This window comes from Heterodontus francisci, chromosome 19 (genome assembly GCF_036365525.1).
Source record: "Heterodontus francisci isolate sHetFra1 chromosome 19, sHetFra1.hap1, whole genome shotgun sequence".
NCBI lineage: Eukaryota > Metazoa > Chordata > Chondrichthyes > Heterodontiformes > Heterodontidae > Heterodontus > Heterodontus francisci.
Genome location: NC_090389.1, coordinates 835,488 through 856,668, shown reverse-complemented (window position 1 = coordinate 856,668; position 21,181 = coordinate 835,488). Strand labels below are relative to the sequence as shown.

Genomic DNA, 21,181 nt, shown 5'->3' with positions numbered 1-21,181 from the left:
CACACCCGCCTGTCCCTGACCACGATCCAAATTTGAAGTAATTGATCTAAGGGGTGTGACCGTCTCCTGAAATAGTGTCCAGGTAACTCTTCCCCTCCCTGATGTGTCGCAGTGTCCGCAGCTCAGGCTCCAGCTGATTAACTCTGAGCCGAAGGTCCTCGAGCAGCCAACACTTGCTTCAGATGTGGTCACCGTGGATTGCACCAGTGTCCACCAGCTCCCACATACTACAGCTGCAACACATCGCCTGCCCAGCCATCTCTATTCTATTTCATTAATTTATTTGGATGTTTGATGCTATGTTTGATTTAATTTAAATTAAATTAAAAGTACCTGTTTAAACAATCAATTGTAATTAATACTTCGACTCCTGCTCTGTGTTTATACTCTTATTATAACACTTACTGTTACATTACCACCTTTGAAAAAAATTTTAATTACACAGCTCCTAATTTGAACCAATACCCTCCCAGCTGGTCCCTCTTTCTCTACATATATGGTAAATTATAAAATCCACTTTAGTTTTTATACTAATGAATCGATCAAGCCTTATTTTATATTTGATTAACTTAGATTAAATTAAAAGTTTACCGGTATACTCACCCAGGCCTGCTTTCTGTTTCCCCGCACTCTCTGTTGATTGGGATGTCACTTTTCAATTTTTGATTTGCCTCCAACCCTCCTGCTGCTTCTCTCCGAATCTCTGAGGTTCTGGCGCACTTTTTGAATACTCTCCCCTCCCGCTGCTTCTCTCCGAATCTCCGAGGTTCTGGCGCACTTTTTGAATACTCTCCCCTCCCGCTGCTTCTCTCCATGACAGTCTCATCAGCACAGTTGAAGCCCATGGAATAAAAGGGACAGGGGCGGCACAGTGGCGCAGTGGTTAGCACCGCAGTCTCACAGCTCCAACGACCCGGGTTCAATTCTGGGTACTGCCTGTGTGGAGTTTGCAAGTTCTCCCTGTGTCTGCATGGGTTTCCTCCGGGTGCTCTGGTTTCCTCCTACATGCCAAAAGACTTGCAGGTTGATAGGTAAATTGGCCATTATAAATTGCCCCTAGTATAGGTAGGTGGTGGGGAAATATAGGGACAGGTGGGGATGTGGCAGGAATATGGAATTAGTGTAGGATTAATATAAATGGGTGGTTGATGGTCAGCACAGACTCGATGGGCCAAAGGGCCTGTTTCAGTGCTGTATCTCTAAAAAAAAAAATTGGCTGAGTGACAGAAAACACAGCAAACTGGTGATTGGTTGTTTTTCAGACTGAAGGAAAATATGTAGTAGGATTCTACAAGGATTGGTATTCGGACCACAGCTTTTCTTGATCTATATGAATGATCTAGAGTTGGGTGTACAGGGCACAATTTCAAAATTTGCAGATGATGCAAAGCATTAAAATATTGTGAACTATAAGGAGGATAGTGATAGATTTCAAGAGGACATAGACAGGCTGGTGGAATGGGTGGACACATGGCAGAGGAAATTTAATGCAGAGAAATGCTAAGTGATATTATTTGGTAGGAGGAATGAGGCGAGGCAATATAAAATAAAGGATCGAATTCTAAAGGGGGTGCAGGAGCAGATAGACCTGGGGGCATTTGTGCACAAATCGTTGAAGGCGGCAGGGCAGATTGAGAAAGTGGTATATCAAGCATACAGGACACTGGGCTTATAAAGATAGGCATAGAGTAAAAAAACAGGGAAGTTAGTTTAGTTTAGTTTAGAGATACAGCACTGAAACAGGCCCTTCGGCCCACCGAGTCCGTGCCGACCATCAACCACCCATTTATAGTTATGATAAACTTTTATAAAATATTGGTTCAGCTTCATCTGGAGTATTGTGTCCAATTCTAGGCACTGCAATTCAGGAAGGATGTGAAGGCGTGAGAGAGGGTGCAGAAAAGATTAATGAGAATGGTTCCAGGGTTGAGAAACTTCAGTTACGAGGATAGATCAGAGAAGAAAAGGTTGAGAGGAGATTTGATACAGGTTTTCACAATCATGAGGGGTCTCGACAAAGTAGATAGAGAGAAACTGTTCCCATTGGCAGATGGATTGAGAACCAGAGGACATCGATTTGAGTTGGTTGGCAATAGAGACAAAGGGGACATGAGGAAAAGCTTTTCTTTACACAGTGAGTGGTTGGGATCTGGAATGCACTACCGGAGAGTGTGGTGGAGGCAGATTCAATCATGGTTTTTAACAGGGTTTTTAGATAATTATCTGAAGAGAAAAGATTTTCAGGGCTATGAGGAAAAGGTGAGGGAGTGGGACTAGCTACCAGCTCTCTGCAAGAGCAACTCACAAACATGATGGGCTGAATGGCCTCCTGTGCTATAACCAATCTATGATTCTTTCAATGTTTTTCTTGGTCTTTCTCTTTGTTGCTCAGTCTTTCTGTCTGTTGGCCTTTCCCTCTATTTCACATTATACTGTTGGATATTGTAATGCCTGACATTACACTGTATGGCATTGTAAAAGAAGTGAACCATTGGTTGTAGAAATAAATTGTAATAAAATCTTCTGTACTGGTTTTAGACTGCTGACCATGAAATGACCAATCAAAGAAAAATGCCGGAGCTTGTCATGGAGACACAGGCCAAGATGAGACCTCTGACCTCTGGGCCACGCAGTGAGTAGAGTTAAAACTGAGAATATGGTCTTCCTGGTCCATGCACAGCTCAGGTCACTTAATTTGGAAAATAAACAATAGCAGAGAAAGTACTGTTGGGAGATAATAGTGGATGGTTTCCTCATCAGAATTATTTATTTGCTATTCAGCAATCCATTGGGCTTGTCTGTTTAAAATTCACAAATGCCTTCAACAAAATAAGCCAGAGGAATGCCAGATGGATATGTTAAACATTATTAAGACTGACAGTAACTTGAAGCATGAAGAGATAAGGTTTGTACTTCTAGTTTCCACACTGATCTGCTGCCCTCAACATTGTTGAAATTGACTCCAACATACTAGTAAATCTAACCAATATGACTTTACTAACACACAGGTAAAGACCGTTTGGCATATCCAGCCTTTCCTAGCAATTTGCAACATATACACTCCCAACCCTCCAAAATATCTGCATTTGTTGAAATCTGGCCTATTATGTCTCCCCAGTTTTATTTGCTCCACCATTGGCAACTGTGCCTTTAGTTGCCTTCAACAACAACTTGCATTTATATAGCACCTTCAACGTAATATAGGATATTGTCACATATCTTTTTTGTTCTTTACTTGTCCGTGGGCATGGGCGTTGCTGGCTCTGCCAGCATTTGTTGCCCATCCCTAATTGCCCTTGAGAAGGTGGTGGTGAGCTGCCTTCTTGAACCGCTGCAGTCCATGTGGGGTAGGTACACCCACAGTGCTGTTAGGAAAGGAGTTCCAGGAATTTTCTCCAGTGACAGTGAAGGAACAGTGATATAGTTCCAAATCACAATGGTCTGTGACTTGAAGGGACATTTGCAGATGGCCATGTGATTGCAGCCCTTGTTCTCCTACTTGGTAGGAGTCATGGGTTTGGAAGTTGCTGTTGAAGAAGGTGTGGTGAGTTGCTGCAGCGCATCTTGTAGACAGTACACACTGCTTCTACTGTACGCTGGTGGTAAAGAGAGTGAATGCTTATGATCAAGTGGGCTGCTTTGTCCTGGATGGTGTCAAGCGTCTTGAGTGCTGCACTCATCCAGGCAAATGGAGAGTATTCCATCACACCCCTGACTGGTGCCTTGTAGATGGTGGACAGGCTTTGGGGAGTCAGGAAGTGAGTTACTCACCACTGAGTCCCCAGCTTCTGACCACCTTTTGTAGCCACTGTATTGATATGGCTGGTCCAATTAAGTTTCTGGTCAATGGTAGATTGTTGAGGGTGGGGGATTTGATGATGGTGATGTGGGGTATTATAGAACATTGAGATATCCCTAATGTGGGGTATTAAAAGGTATTGTCAGATATCCCTATTGATCTAGTGTGGGGATATTGTCATATTGCCTGATCATTGATGTTTGTGGGAGCTTGCTGTTCACAAATTAGCTTTCATGTTTCCCACATTACAACAATAGCTACACTTCAAAAGCACTTTGAGATGTCCTGAGGACATAAAGGGCACTACAGAAAATACAAGTTATTCTTTCTTTCTGTTCTAATGGAGGGTTAATGAGGCAATGTCTCCCATACTGCCTGTACTGTCTGTGTGGAGTTTGCAAGTTCTCCCTGTGTCTGCGTGGGTTTTCTCCGGGTGCTCCGGTTTCCTCCCACAAGCCAAAAGACTTGCAGGTTGGTAGGTAAATTGGCCATTATAAATTGTCACTAGTATAGGTAGGTGGTAGGGAAATATAGGGACAGGTGGGGATGTTTGGTAGGAATATGGGATTAGTGTAGGATTAGTATAAATGGGTGGTTGATGTTCGGCACAGACTCGGTGGGCCGAAGGGCCTGTTTCAGTGCTGTATCTCTAATCTAATCTAATCTAATCTAATACTGCAAACCTGACCCTGTGCAGAATGAGCAATAATGTGTGGATACGTATTTTAAAAGTTTACTATGGATGATGTCCCTCGTACACCTACAGTTGATTGCACTATGGTCATTTCTTTTGTGAACTTGTCAACTCTGTGATTTTGAGTTCCAGGTATCTGTCACAAGAAATAGGAGGAATAGGCCATACAGTCCCTCAAGCCTGCTCTGCCATTTAATATGATCATAGCTGAATTTCTACATCAACTCCACTTCTCCGCCCTGTCCCCATATCCCTTGATTTACTTAATGCCCAAAGATCTATCAATCTCACTCAAGAATATACTCATCAACTGAGCACTACAGCCCCCGAGGTAGAGAATTCTAAAGATTCACAACCCTCTGAGTGAAGGAATTTCTCCTCATCTCAGTCCTCAATGGCTGACCCCTAATTCTGAGACTGTGACATCTCACACTGAAGAGTGTCTGCAGTGTCTCATCGACAGGTTTGCGGCTGCCTGCAATGAATTTGGCCTAACCATCAGCCTCAAGAAAACAAACATCATGGGACAGGACGTCAGAAATGCTCCATCCATCAAAATTGGCGACCACGCTCTGGAAGTGGTTCAAGAGTTCACCGACCTAGGCTCATCTATCACTAGTAACCTATCTCTCGATGCAGAAATCAACAAGCGCATGGGAAAGGCTTCCACTGCTATGTCCAGACTGGCCAAGAGGGTGTGGGAAAATGGTGCACTGACACGGAACACAAAAGTCCGAGTGTCCTCAGTACCTGCTCTACGGCAGCGAGGCCTGGACAGTGTATGTCAGCCAAGAGCGACGTCTCAATTCATTTTATCTTCGCTGCCACGGAGAATCCTTGGCATCAGGTGGCAGGACCGTATCTCCAACACAGAAGTCCTCGAGGCAGCCAACATCCCCAGCTTATACACACTACTGAGTCAGCGGCGCTTGAGATGGCTTGGCCATGTGAGCCGCATGGAAGATGGCAGGATCCCCAAGGACACATTGTACAGCGAGCTCGCCACTGGTATCAGACCCACCGGCCGTCCATGTTTCCACTTTAAAGACGTCTGTAAACGCGACATGAAGTCCTGTAACATTGATCACAAGTCGTGGGAGTCAGTTGCCAGCGTTCGCCAGAGCTGGCGGGCAGCCATAAAGGCAGGGCTAAAGTGTGGCGAGTCAAAGAGACTTAGCAGTTTGCAGGAAAAAAGACAGAAGCGCAAGGAGAGAGCCAACTGTGTAAAAGCCCCGACAAACAATTGTTTCTGCAGCACCTGTGGAAGAGTCTGTCACTCTAGAATTGGACTTTATAGCCACTCCAGGCGCTGCTCCACAAACCACTGACCACCTCCAGACGCGTATCCATTGTCTCCCGAGACAAAGAGGCCAAAGAAGAAGACGACCCCAAATTCTAGACCCCCTAGCCTACTCGCTTTAACTGCCTCTCAAACTCACACTGTTCTTCCTTTCCTAAGATCTCAAACCTGTGGGATTCTTCACATTCCTCATTCATCAATTTCTCCCCATAATGTACAAACTTTTAAAACATGTAAAATAATTACATATCAGAAAGGTCATTCGACGCATTTTAATTCATCCATCCAGAGAAGACCCAAACATCTCCCCATACTCTTGTCTAATTGTTTCTGAAATGATTACAGCCCTCGAGCCTGTTTACATCATTCAATTAAATAATGTCGATTTACCTGCCTTTTATCCATATCCTTTGATGCATTTACAAACGTTTAGCGATCTCAGTTTTCATAGCTCCAAAAGCATCCACAGTCTTTTTGAGGAAAGTGCTTCAGATCTGTACAATCCTTTGTGTGAAAAGTTGCTTCCTAATTTTGTTTGTAATAGTCTCTATTATATCCCCTTGTTCTGGTCTACCCACTAGAGGAAATACTTTCTCAGTGTCTACCCGACTGAATACTTTCAGCATTTTAAATATCCCAATTAGATCATCCTTTAATCTTCATACTCAAGGGAATGCAAGCCAATTTTATGCAACCTGTCCTCATAATTGAACCCTATTGCCCTGGTATCATTCTGTTGAATCTGTGCTGCACCCCTTCCAAGGCCAGTATATCCTGTTGAGACACTAGTGCCAGAACTGAATGCAGCACTCAAACTGGGGTCTATAACCAGAGCTTTCTGCAGCTGCAGCACACCTTCAAACCCTTTGCATTCCTGATCCCTTGAGATAAAGGTCATCATTATGTGCAAAATCTTGAAGGGTTTTAATAGAGTAAATAAGGAGAAACTGTTTCCAGTGGTAGAAGAATGTGAAAACATTATTTTTTAACCTAGCCAGAACTTGTGATTAGTCATGCACTGCCTGAAAGGGTGGTGGAAGCAGATTCAACAATAAATTGCAAAATAAAATTAGATAACTATTTGAAGGGAAAAAAAAATTTGCAGGGTAGGAGAGTGGGACTAATTGGATAGTTCTTCCAAAGAGCCTGCACTGGCACAATGGGCCGAATGGCCTCCTGCTTTGTATCATTCTATGATGCAATGAATTCTTTAACTGTTTTAATTGCGTTTTGTGCCAGCTGCCTGCTTTTAATGATTTATGAGCTTGGACACACCAATCGTTTTGCTGCCCTACAGTTCCTCGTTTCTCTGTTGATTTATCTTTCTTGGGTCTAAACTGGATTAGCTCATGCTTGCCCATATTGAAGCTTCATTTTCCACCGTTTTGGAAATTCAGTTAATTTGTCTTTGTTCCTTCATAACTTCCTGCTGCCACCAGCATTACTTTTCGTCCCTCTTAACCTAGACTTGGATATATTGTAAACTTGGATGTACAATTCACCATTCCTTCATTTATGTTATTAATAAATATTGTGAAAAATTGAGGCCCCAGAACAGATCCCTGGGAAAAGCCACTTATCACATCCCACCAATCAGAGCGCCGACACTTTATCCGCACTTTCTGTCTCCTACCTCGCAAATAATTCACAGCCTTTTATACAATTGTGAAATGATACAGCACAGGAGGCCATTCAGCCCATCATGTCTGTGCCTTGAAAAATCTATCCAATTAGTTCCACACCCTGCTCCTTCCCCATTGCCCTGCACATTTCTCCTTTTCAAATATTTATCCAATGCTCTTTTGAAAGTTATTACAGAATCTGCTGCTAGCACCCTTTCAGGCAGCGCATTCCAGATCACAACAACGCGTGGTGTAAAAAAATTCTCCTCATCTCCACTCTGGTTTTTATGCGAATCAGCTGAAACCCGTGTCCTTAGGTTGCCAACCCTCCAGCCAATAGAAACAATTTCTCCTTATTTACTCTATCATTGGAACAGGAGTTGGCGTTCAGCCTTCAAGGCTGAATTTGAAGGTTTTGCCCCCTTGTCCTGGACTACCCCCACCAGAAGAATGATTTCTCTTTCTGTGCTCTGTCCACTTTCTCTTTTCCCCTTCACTTGGTGCTGGATCTCAGGACTTTGATGTTAAAAGGTAACTTCAGTGATGATGTATTAAATAGCCACTTTCTATCTTTCAGACGTTGGTGTTGTATTTGATGTCCAGCGCTCTACAAAGAACCATGTGCTGATCCCAGTGGATCCCCTTGTGTATGACCTGGTCAATGTGAACCTGGGCAAGGCCTACAGCCCCAAGAGTGGCAAGTTCACCTGCCCCAAGTGCGGCCTGTACTTCTTCAGCTACTCCTCACTCCCGGGCCGAGGCCTGCAGACTGATGTTGGCCTCATGAAGAATGGACAAGAAGTTAGTTTGATCCACAGTGTCCTGCCCAAGGACAGTTCCCAGCTCTCCATGAGAAATGTCATCCTTGATCTCCACAAGGGGGATCAGGTGTGGGTACAACTGGCCTCTGGCAACCTCTGGAGTGAAGGAGGTTCATTGAGCTTCCAGGGGTTTCTATTGGCTGACTAAAGCTACACGACAGGTCCCTTGGTTCTGGGAATTATGCCTGCTTCCTGTACATTTCTGCTGGTTAAAAAAAACTGCTTAACTTTCGCTGTGTTTTTACTGAATTAACTTGAGCAAGGCTGAGCAATGAACTTCGCTAGTGTATGTATGAAGGCAGAGTGAGAGACACACAGAAAGTATTGGCGAGAGCATGTGGCAGTGTTAAAGGTTAAACAAGAGATAGTATCTGACAAACAGAAGGGGACCCTCTCAGCAACCTGAAAACAGAGCTGGGTTAGGTCAAACTTCAAAAATATAAAGGAACAGCTCCTGAAGTTGGAAGATTCAAAAGACATAGGAATTAGAGGAGTCCATTCAGCCCCTCCAGCCTGTTCCGCCACTCCATTAACACATGGCTCGTCTGTACTTTAACTCCATTTGCACAACAGCTTTTCGGGAGAGAGAGTTCTAGATTTCCACTACCCTTTGCGAGGAAGTACTTCCTGGGAATCACTCCTGAATGCCCTAGATCTAATTTTAAGATTATGCCCCATTGTTTTGGACTCCTCCACCCCCCCACCAGAGGAAATAGTTTCTCTCTATCTCACAATCGACCCCTTTAATCATCCCATGACGAGATCACATTTTAATCTCCGATACTGAAGGGAATATAAGCTTAGTGTATGTAACCTGTCCTCACAATTTAAGCTTTTTAGAGTCAAGATCATTCTGGTGAACTGTGCTGCATCCTATCCAATGTCAGAACTGATCTCCAGATGGAGGCTAAGCAGACCTTCATACAGCTGTAATAGAACTTTCATCTCTTGTCTGTGCCAGTCCAGTGATTCAATGCTGGCCTCACTGGAGTAAGTGTAGGTGATTCTACATCAATAGAAAGGCCTGACTTTAAATTGTCTCGAAAATCTCACGTTTGAAGTAAGTTGGTGTTCTTGTATTGTTCCTCAAAACCTGATCATTATTAGTATTTGGGATGAAGGACTTGGAGACTTTGCACCAGGGGCCTCTCTCCCAACCAGTACCAGACTTAGCCTGTGGAAGGCAATCCTCCCTCCACCTGATTCCTTCAGGAGTGTCTCTAGTGTTCAGGACTGAATGAAATAGAGATTCTGGCCAATGTTCATTGTGCCCAAGTGAAGTGGAGCAGCAATCTTGTGATTGCAAGATATTGACAATATGCCTTCTACACTGTCACAATTAAGTGCAGCAGGAATTCCTGAATGACTGAGTCATTGATTATTCTGCTGATGGACCAGGGGGTGAATCTCTCTTTCAATCTCCAATAGAGGCAGGATTTCTGTGCTTGTGGCTGGCAGAGTTATCCTCTGAGCCTAGTCCCATTTCAGTGAATTAAGTCAATAATTTTGGCTGACACTCCTGTGGGAGTGCTGCATTGTCAGAGGGTCAGTCCTGTGGGAGTGCTGCACTGTCAGAGGGTCAGTCCTGAGGGAGTGCTGCACTGTTGAAGGGTCAGTACTGAGGGAGAGCTGCACTGACAGAAGGGGTTTTTCTCTGATGAGACATTGAAAGAGTCTGGCCTCTCAGTTGGGTGTAAAAGATGTCACAACCTCTATTTCCTAGAAGAACCAGGGAGTAATCCCCAGTGTTTGACCAATATTGATCACTCAACCATCACCACCAAAGCAGATTTATCCAGTCATTATCACATTTCTGTTTGTGGGATCTTGCTGTGCACAAATTGGCTGTTGTGTTTCTTACATTACAACAATCACTTCAAAACGTTTGTCACTGGCTGTAAAGTGTTTTGGGGCGTTGTGAGTTGCTGAAAGCCGCTCTAGAAATGGAAATTCTTTCTTTTTATTCAATGCAAAATGTGGCAGCTTTTCCCTCAGGCTTTGTGTGTTCAAAGGAACTAATTAAACCGGACCTATCCCAGAGACCTGCTAGTTCGATGTTTAGTTTTCTTTGAAGCTGAACTGACTTTTGCAAATATTAGCGATGGGCATTTAGCATGTCACATCTGGCATTTTCTGGTTGCAGGTTGTGACCCAGATATTGTCATTTATTTTAAATGAGTTAAAACCTTTGTTAAAATAGCAGGCAGGCAATGTCATATGAATGTTGTAAACACTATCTGGGTAACACAACCAAGGTCATTTCCTGATACCCCTCTCAGCTGAATCCTGCTGAGGTATATCATTGTTCTGGGTGCTGTCATTGCACTGATCCAGATTGTTGACTGTCGATTTTAACCTAGACTGCAACATTAAATGCAGCTTCTTAGTTCAAATATTCTACCTTTCTTTTGCACATTCATTATTTCCACAGTTTACAGCTAATTTGAGCACCCATGTACACAGCAACCTTCCACCGAGACCTGTTGGAAATCATACACCTTCCTACAATTTACTTGTGTGAGCTCTTACCACTTACAAGAATTTCTATATTTGCCTATTTTAGAAGTACAAAATATAGTCACAGGAACTTCAGAACAGGAGGAGGTCATTCAGCCCATTGAACCTTTTCCAGCCTCTGTATCTCAACTCTGTTTGCCTGTCTTTCCTCCATGTCCCTTGATATCCTAATAGAATCATAGACTAGAACAGCACAGAGGGAGGCCATTCAGCTCATCAAGTTATCATCAGCTCTTTTGAAGAGCAACCCAGATCGTCCCACTTCCTTGCTCTTTCCCTGTATCCTTGCAATTTTTTTCCTTCAAATATTAATGCAATTCCCTTTCAAAGATTATGATTGAACCTGTTTGGCAATCACTTTAAATCTGTGCCCTCTGGTTATCAACCCTTCAGCAGTGGAAACAATTTCTCTTTATTTACGATATCTAAACACTTCAGGATTTTAAACACCTCTTTGAAAGAACAAAGAACAAAGAACAGTACAGCACAGGAACAGGCCATTCGGCCCTCCAAGCCTGCGCCGATCTTGATGCCTGCCTAAACTAACACCTTCTGTACTTCCGGGGCCCATATCCCTCTATTCCCTTCCTATTCGTGTATTTGTCAAGATGTCTCTTAAACGTCACTATCGTATCTGCTTCCACCACCTCCCCTGGCAGCAAGTTCCAGACACTCACCACCCTCTGTGTAAAAAACTTGCCTCGCACATCCCCTCTAAACTTTGCCCCTCGCACCTTAAACCTATATCCCCTAGTAACTGACTCTTCCACCCTGGGAAAAAGCTTCTGACTATCCACTCTGTCCATGCCGCTCATAACTTTGTAAACCTCTATCATGTCGCCCCTCCACCTCCGTCATTCCAGTGAAAACAATCCGAGGTTTTCCACCCTCTCCTCATAGCTAATGCCCTCCAGACCAGGCAACATCCTGGTAAACCTCTTCTGTACCCTCTCCAAAGCCTCCACGTCCTTCTGGTAGTGTGGCGACCAGAATTGCACGCAATATTCTAAGTGTGGCCTAACTAATGTTCTGTACAGCTGCAGCATGACTTGCCAATTTTTATACTCTATGCCCCGACCGATGAAGGCAAGCATGCCGTTTGCCTTCTTGACTACCTTATCCACCTGCGTTGGCACTTTCAGTGACCTTTTAGCTTTCTCTGTTTTAAAGAGAACAGCCCCAGCTTCTCCAGTCTATCCATATACCTGGATTCCCTCATCCTTTGTAAATCTCTTCTGTACCCTCTCCAAAGCTTTCACATACTTCCTAAAGTTCAGTGCCCGCATTGAACACATTACTGCAGCTGGGGCTGAACCCAACAAAAATCTGCCAATCCCAATCTTGCCATTTTCAATTGACTCCCAGCATCCCCAGCTCTTTGGGATAAAAAGTTCCGGATTTCCACTATTCTTTGTGTGAAAAAGTGTGTCCTGATTTCACTTGTAAATTTGAATTTTAAGATTATGCCCCCTTGTTCTGAATTCCCTGCCAGAGGGAATAGTTTTTCACTATCAACGATATTAACTCATTTGATCATTATAAACACCTCAGTTAGATTTCTCCTCAACCTCCTAACCTCAAGGGAATACAAGCCTAGTCCATGCAACCTGTCCACATATTTTAACCCTTTCAGCCCCAGTATCATTCTGGTGAATCTGCACTGCATTCTGAGACCAATATATCCTTCCTGAGGTATCATGCCCAGAGCTGAGCGTAGAACTCCAGGAGGAGCCCAATCTCCTGAGGTCCCAATCATCACCGACACCAGTCTTCATCAATGACCTTCCATCATAAGGTCAGAAGTTGGGGATGTTCGCTGATGATTGGACAGTGTTCAGCACCAATCACAACTCCTCAAATAATGAAGATTTCCTGCCCACTTAGGATCAATTATCCTTTCTTGACCCACAATGCCCAGGGTCAGTGACCTTACACAAACAATGTCCAGGGTTAGTGACAGTTAGTTAGGGTTGAGGGATTGCTGCACTGTTGGAGGGTCAGTACTGAGGGAGTGCTGCATTGTCAGAGGTCAGTACTGAGGGAACACTGCGCTGTCAGAGGGTCAGTCCTGAGGGAGTGCTGCACTGTCGGAAGATCAGTACTGCGGGGCTGCTGCACTATCGGAGGGACAGTACTGAGGGGATGCTGCACTGCGGGGGATGGGTCAGTACTGAAGGAACACTGCAATGTCAGAGGGTCAGTACTGAGTGAGTGCTGCAATGTCAGATGGTCAGTACCGAAGGAGTGCTGCACTGTCGGAGGGTCCGTACTGAGGGATTGATGCGGTTTTTACAAAGACCCCGTGGCAGTCTCCTACCTTCAGGCATCAAGGTCTCCGTCACCCTGAACTTCTATGCAATTGAATCCTTCCAGGGATCAGCTGCGGATCTAGGTGGCATCTCGCAGTCGACAGCTGATCAGGCCATCAGGCAGGTCACGGGTGCCATTTTCAGGAGGGCAGGGACTACACCCACTTTGACACAGGTGGGTCTGCGCAGGCACACAGGGCATTGGGTTTTAGTCTATCACTGGATTCTCCAGGTGCAGGACATCATCGATTACACTCATGTGGCCATCAAGACACCCAGCGACCAGCCAGTGAGATCCCTCAACAGGAAGGGTTCCACTCTCAACATCCAACCGGTCGGTGACCTCAACAAGAGCTTCCTCCATGTGTGTGCACACTTTCATAGAATAGAATCATAGAAAGTCGAAGACACAGAAAGAGGCCACTTGGCCCATTGTGACTGCACAGGCTGAACAAAAAAGCCACCCAGCCTAATCCTACTTTCCAGCATTTGATCCGTAGCCCTACAGGTTACAGCACTTGAGGTGCATATCCAGACTCTTTTTAAATGAGTTGAGGTTTCTGCCTCAACTACTTTTTCAGGCAGTGAGTTGCAGACCCCCACCACCCTCAGGGTGAAAAAATATTTCCTCATCTCCCTTCTAATCTTTCTACCAATCACTTTAAATCTATACCCTCTCGTCACTGACCTCTCTGCTAAAGGTGAATAGACCCTTCATCTCCACTCTATCCAGGCCCCTCAAAATTTTGTACATTTCAATCAGATCTCCCCTCAGCCTTCTCTGTTCCAAGGAGAACAACCCCAGCTTATCCAATCTTTCCTCATAGCTGCATTTTTCCAGTCCTGGCAACATCCTCGTAAATTGCCTCTGTATCCTCTCTAATGCAATTACATCCTTTCTGTAATGAGGTGACCAGAACTGCACACAGTACTCAAGTTGTGGCCTAACCAATGAGTTAGACAGTTCCAGCATAACCTCCCTGCTCTTGTATTCTATACCTCGGCTAATAAAGGAAAGGATTCCATATACCTTCTTAACCACTTTATCGACCTATCCTGCTAACTTCAGAAATCTATGGATATTCACTCCAAGGTCATAGAAACATAGAAAATAGGAGCAGGAATAGGCCATTCAGCCCTTCAAGCCTGCTCTGCCATTCATTATGATCATGGCTGATCATCCAACTCAGTAACCTGTTCCCACTTTCGCCCCCATATCCTTTGATCCCTTTTGCCCCAAGAGCTATATCTAACTCCTTCTTGAAAACATACAATGTTTTGGCTTCAACTGCTTTCTGTGGTAGCGAATTCCACAGGCTCACCACTCTCTGGATGAAGAAATTTCTCCTCATCTCAGTCCTGAAAGGTTTACCCCGTATCCTTAGACTATGACCCCTGGTTCTGGATTCCCCCACCATCGGGAACATCCTTCCTGCATCTACCCTGTCAAGTCCTGTTAGAATTTTATAGGTTTCTATGAGATATCCCCCTTAATTCCTCTATGCTTCTCAGTATTTTCCCATTAATCATGTATTCCTTTGCCTTGTTAGACCTCCCCAAATGCATCACCTCACACTTCTCCAAGTTGAATTCCATTTGCCACTTTTCTGCCCACCTGACCAATCCATTGATATCTTCCTGCAGTCTACAACGATCTTCCTCACTATCATATTGCAAACTTCTTGATCATGTCTCCTACATCTACATCCAAATCATTAATATATACCACAAAAACCAGGGGACCCAGTACTGAGCCCTGCAGAACACCACTGGAATAATAGAATCATGGAAAGTTTAAGGCACAGGAAGAGGCCACTTGGCCCATTGTGTCTGTGCCGACTGAAAAACAATCTACCGATTCTAATCCCACCTTCCAGCAAAAATGCCTGTTTCCCTTTGTTTCCTGCTACTGAGCGAATTTTGAATTGAGCATGCTACATTTCCCTGGATCCCATGGGCTTTTATTTTTTTAACCAGTCTGCCATGTGGGACCTTCTCAAAAATCTTGCTAAAAACCATGTAAACCACATCAACTACACCACCCTCGTCTATCTTCCTTGTTACTTTCTCAAAAAATTCAATCAAGTTAGTCAGACACGACCTTCCCTTAACAAATCCATGCTGAGTATACTTGATTAATTCATGCCTTTCTAAGTGACAATTGATCCTGTCTCTCATTCAAATTGATTCCAATAATTTGCTCATGACTGAGATTAGACTGACTGGCGTGTAATTATTCGGTCTATCCCTCACTCCCTTTTTAAACAAAGGTGCTAGGTTAGCAGTCCTCCAATCCTCTGGCACCACACCTGTATCCAGTGAGGACTGGAAAATGATGGTCAGACCTTCCACTATTTCCTCTCTTGCTTCTTTTAACAGCCTTGGGTACATTTCATCCAGCGTTGGTGATTTATCCACTGTCAAGGATGCTAAACCCGTTAATGCTTCCTCTCTCCCTATGTTTATCACATCCAATACTTCACACTCCTCCTCCTTAGCTACAATATCTGCATTTAGGGCGGCACAGTGGCGCAGTGGTTAGCACCGCAGCCTCACAGCTCCAGCGACCCGGGTTCAATTCTGGGTACTGCCTGTGTGGAGTTTGCAAGTTCTCCCTGTGTCTGCGTGGGTTTCCTCCGGGTACTCCAGTTTCCTCCCACATGCCAAAGACTTGCAGGTTGACAGGTTAATTAGCCATTATAAATTGCCCCTAGTATAGGTAGGTGGTAGGGAAATGTAGGGATGTGGTAGGAATATGGAATTAGTGTAGGATTAGTATAAATGGGTGGTTGATGGTCGGCACCAACTCGGTGTGCCGAAGGGCCTGTTTCAGTGCTGTATCACTAAACTTATTTTATTTATTTATTGATACAGCACTGAAACAGGCCCTTCAGCCCACCGAGTCTGTGCCGACCAACAACCACCCATTTAAACTAACCCTACAGTAATCCCATATTCCCTACCACCTACCAACACTGGGGGCAATTTAAAATGGCCAATTTACCTATCACCTGCAAGTCTTTGGCTGTGGGAGGAAACCGGAGCACCCGGCGAAAACCCACGCGGTCACAGGGAGAACTTGCAAACTCCGTACAGGCAGTACCCAGAATTGAACCCGGGTCCCTGGAGCTGTGAGGCTGCGGTGCTAACCACTGTGCCACTCCTATTGTCCCCATCATTTGTGAAGACAGACACAAAGTATTCATTAAGAACCCACATCTTCCGCTCCTACACATAGGTTACGTTTTTGGTCTTTTATGGGCCCTACTCTTTCCTTAGTTTTCTTACTCTTAATGTATTCATAAAACATTTTTGGGTTCACTTTGATTTTGCTTGCCAATATTCTTTCATGCCCTCTCTTTGCTTTCCTAATTTCCTTTCTGATTTCACCCTTCCACTTTCTATACTCCTCTTGGCTTTCTGTAGTATTGAGTTCTCTGTGTCGGACATAAGCTTTCCTTTTCTGCCTCATCTTAACCTGTAAGCTCCTTGACATCCATGGGCATCTAGATTTGGCCGTCTCACCCTTTTTCTTTGTGGGAACATGTTTACTCTGAACCCCTTGAAAATTGGCCTTATCCCAATTAAGAATCTAACTCCTGTTCTGTATCTGTCCTTTTCCGTAATTATGTTAAAACTGACTGAATTATGATCACTCCCACCAAAATGCTCTCCCGCTGCCACTCCTTCCACTTGCCCAACTTTATTTCCTGAAACTAAGTCTAAAACTGCATCTTCTCTTGTTGGACTTGCTACATACCGGGCAAAAAAGTTCTCCTGAATGCACCTCAAGAATTCTGCTCCCTCAATTCCTTTCACACTAAAACTATCCCAGTTAATATTGGGATAGTTAAAATCCCCTACAATTACTGCCCTATTGTTCTTGCACTTCTCAGAGATTTGCCTACATATCTGCTCTGCTATCTCCCTCTGACTGTTTGGGGTCTATAGTACATTCCCAGCAGTGTGATTGCCCCTGTTTTGTTCCTCAGCTCAATCCATATGGTCTCATTTGCTGATCCTTCTAACATATCATCCCTCTTCATAGCTGTAGTTGTTTCTCCAACCAAAATTGCCACCCCTCCCTTTTTTTAATCCCCCTCTCTATCTCGTCTGAAAATCCTGTAACCAGGGTTGTTGAGCTGCCATTCCTTCCCTCTTTAAGCTGTTTTTGTAATAGCAATGCCTGTGCCCTCAGCTCACCTGCTTTATTTGCTATCTTCCTTGCATTGAAATAGATACCCTTGAGCACTGCCAAACTCTTTTTTTAATTTTCTATTCTTTGTTTCCTCTGCCTTCCATTTCCATTTCAACGCCTCGGGTTCCGAGGAAGGGTCACTGACCCGAGACGTTGACTCTGCTTCTCTTTCCACAGATGCTGCCAGACCTGTTGAGTGGTTCCAGCATTTCTTGTTTTTACTCAGTAAGTATTTTTGCCTTGCCCTGCACCTCTAAGTATATATCATCCTTTATCCCTAATAGGCCCCACCAGCCCTCTTACTATTTACATGCTGGTGGAAGAGTTTTGCATTCTCGTTTATGTTAACTGCCATCTGTTCTCATATTCTCTCTTTGCCAGTCTTACTTTCCTCTTCACTTCCCCTCTCAACTTATTGTATTTGGCCCATCTTGCACTTGATGAATTCACCTGACATGCACCATATACCATCTGTTTTTGTTTAATCATGTTCTCTACCTCACTCGCCATCCAAGGAGCCCTGGCTTTGGTTCACTCACCTTTCACCCTTGTTGGAATGTACCTTGAAACATCTCTTCCTTAAAGATCACCCATTGCTCCATTACAGTTTTTCCTGTCAGTCTTTGGTTACATTTTACACCAGCTAGATCCCTTCTCATCACATTGAAGTTAGCCCCCTATCAGTTTAGAATTTCTACTGTACATTGTCCTTACTCTTCTCCACTCCTAATCTAAACTCTGTGATACGATGATCAGTCTTACCCAAGTGCCCCCCACAGACACTTGGTCCACTTGGCCCACCTCATTCCCCAGCACCAGATCCAGCACTGCCTCCTTTCTAGTGGACTGAGAAGTACTCCATTTTAGAAATTCCTCCCCCTCCTTTCCCTTTACTCTAACATTATCCAAATTGATATTTGGGTAATTAAAGTCCCCCAATATCACCACTCTACAGTTCTTGCACATCTCTGTGAATTCCTTACAGATTTGCTCCTCTATCTCTCTTTCACTCTTACAGGCCTATAGAATTCCCCCAATTGGGTAACCTTACCTTTTTTTCTCAACTCTAACCAAATGGACTTTGTCCTTACCCCCACAAGAACATTCTTTCTTTCCAATCCTACAATGTTTTCCCTAATCAGTATTGCCAACCCCCACCTCCCTTTTTTCTGTCCCTATTATTAAGCACACAGTTCTCACCATGTTAAGCCGTTATTCTCAACACTTCATATTTCCACACATCTATTTGTCATTGTAGCTCACCAACCTTATTCACAACACTGTGATTTTACATACATGCATTGTAAATCTTCTTTGTATTCATCCTAGCCCTTCTCAGTCTGCTTCTATCTAGAGTCATAGAGTTATACAGAATTGAAACAGGCCCTTCAGCCCATCATGTCTGTGCCAACCATCAAGCACCTATCTATTCGAATCCCATTTTCCAGCACTTGGCCCGTAGCCTTGTATGCTATGGCGTTTCAAGTGCTCATCTAAATACTTCTTAAATGTTGTGAGGGTTCCTGCCTCTATCACCCCTTCAGGCAGTGCGTTCCAGATTCCAACCACCCTCTGGGTGAAAATTGTTTTCCTCAAATCCCCTCTAAACCTCCTGCCCCTTATCTTAAATCTATGCTCCCTGGTTATTGACCCCTCCGCTAAGGGAAAATGTTTCTTCCTATCGACCCTATCTTTGCCCCTCATACTTTTGTATACCTCAATCATGTTCCCCCTCAGTCTTCTCTGCTCTAGGGAAAGAACCCTTGCCTATCCAGTCTTTCTTCATAGCTGAAATGCTCCAGCCCAGGCAACATCCTGGTGAATCTCCTTTGCACCCTCTCCAGTGCAATCACACCCTTCCTATAGTGCATTGACCAGAACTGTACACAGTACTCTCGCTGTGGCCTAACTAGCGTTTTATGCAGCTCCGTCCTAACCTCCCTGTTCTTATATTCTATGCCTCGGCCACTGCTCCGCCCATCTTACCAGCCTATCTATATCGTCCTGTAATCTAAGGCTGTCCTCCTCATTATTTACGACACCACCAATTTTCGTGTCATCTGCGAACTTACTGATCATACCTCCGATATTCACGTCTCAATCAATAATTGTTAGCGGGAATGAATCTAGAAGAATCACTCAACACTCAGGTCTGCTCCAATGTCAAACAGTTTATTGAGTTACGCCAGTGGGGAGCAGGTCACTGCTCAATCCAGATTCCTCTCCACCGAACAAAGGAAAATCATCAATACTTATACATTTTTCAAACAGTTACTCAGCCCATCCTGGCTGGACATGATCCAATCATAACGGTTATTGATTACATACATGACATATATTACCAATTAGATTACTCACTAGGCATCATGTGGCTACGTGATCAGCTCATAGCAAGCCCCCTGATCATCTTGTGATGTTTCCCAGACCCCCTTATCAACTATCCTTGAGTCTTCACAATGAATCCTTCTACCTTTATCAAGCTTGCATTCCTGATTGCTTCGTGCAGTCTGCAGTTACACAAAGCAGCTGTCTTATACACTGATATGAGGGGGCCCTCCTTGGTCAGGCTAATTGCCTGTGCTAAGCAGTACCATGCTCAAGGCTGCAAGCTAACTAACTTGTCCCACAATGCCTTGGGTAAGTACTCCATTTTGTAACAATATGTGGCTATACTTTCATCTTATATATATATATATATATGTGTATTTATTTATCTGCATCGGCCACAATTTTTCCTTCTACAATAATGTACACTACAAATAGCAAAGGTCCCAGCACCGCTCCCTGTGGTACACCATTGGTCACCGGCTTCCACTCAAAAAAACCCTCAACCATCACCTCCTGCCACTAAGCCAATTTTGGATCCAATTTGCCAAATTGCCCTGGATCCCATGGGCTCTAACTTTCTTAACCAATCTCCCGTGCGGGACCTTATCAAAAGCCTTACTGAAGTCCATGTAGACTACATCAGCTCTAAATAGCTGGGTAAGTATCTACGGTAAGAAAGGTTTACAGTTTTTTTTTCATACATAGCAAGTAGTGTTTTTTTAGGGAGTTCTGTAGTAACGAGGACCAAGGAAGAAGGGCCCTAGAGTAATTGATATTATTTGACATTAAGATCTTCCAAAAGGTTAATTTAAAGGGTTATGTCATGGCAGGAGAGCTCAAAGCCGTGGTGCGCTCCTCGTGCTCCATGTCGGAAGCTGGGAACATTTCCCGTGTCCGGGACTGGCATGTGTGCAGGAAGTGTATCCAGCTGCAGCTCCTGGAAGCCTGGGTTTCGGAGCTGGAGCGGCAGCTGGGGACACTGTGGAGCATCCATGAGGCGGAGAGTATTGTGCATAGCACGTATAGAGAGGTGGTCACACCGCAAGCTCAGACTCCACAGGCAGGAAGGGAATGGGTGACCACCAGGCAGAGCAAGAGGACTAGGCAGGCAGTTCAGGAATCTCCTGTGGCTATTCCTCTGCAAAACAGATATACTGCTTTGGATACTGTTGGGGGGAATGGCCTCTCAAGAGAAAGCAGGAACAGCCCAATTCATTGCACCACGGTTGACTCTGCTGCACAGGGGAGGAGTAAAAAGTGTGGGAATGCAATAGTTATAGGAGTGATTGGGGAGGGTTTAAACTAACATGGCAAGGAGTCAGAGGAGGACGGATCAAAGACAAGAACAAAAGACAGTAGGGAAATAAGAAAAGTGATAGGCAGAGAAATCAAGGGCCACAGTGAAAAATAGTGGGAAGGGGACAAGTAATGTTAAAAAAAAGCCTGAAGACAAGGTGACCAGGAATGGGAAATGAACATCCAGGGGTATGCAGTATTTAGGAAGGAGAGACAAAAAGCAAAAGGCGATGGAGTTGCATTGCGGGTTAAGGAGGAAATTAACGCAATAGTGAGGAAAGATATTAGCTCTGATGA

At 44.2% G+C, this 21,181-nt stretch overlaps 1 protein-coding gene across 1 annotated transcript; it reads left to right on the top strand.

The window, feature by feature from the left end:
• The first annotated feature begins 2,542 nt into the window (after positions 1-2,542).
• Positions 2,543-10,542, top strand: LOC137380359 (complement C1q-like protein 4). The gene is made up of 2 exons (XM_068052286.1): positions 2,543-2,632; positions 7,993-10,542. The coding sequence occupies exons 1-2, from the start codon at positions 2,554-2,556 to the stop codon at positions 8,382-8,384; spliced, it is 471 nt and encodes a 156-aa protein (XP_067908387.1). The 5' UTR covers positions 2,543-2,553; the 3' UTR covers positions 8,385-10,542.
• The last annotated feature ends 10,639 nt before the right edge of the window (positions 10,543-21,181 follow it).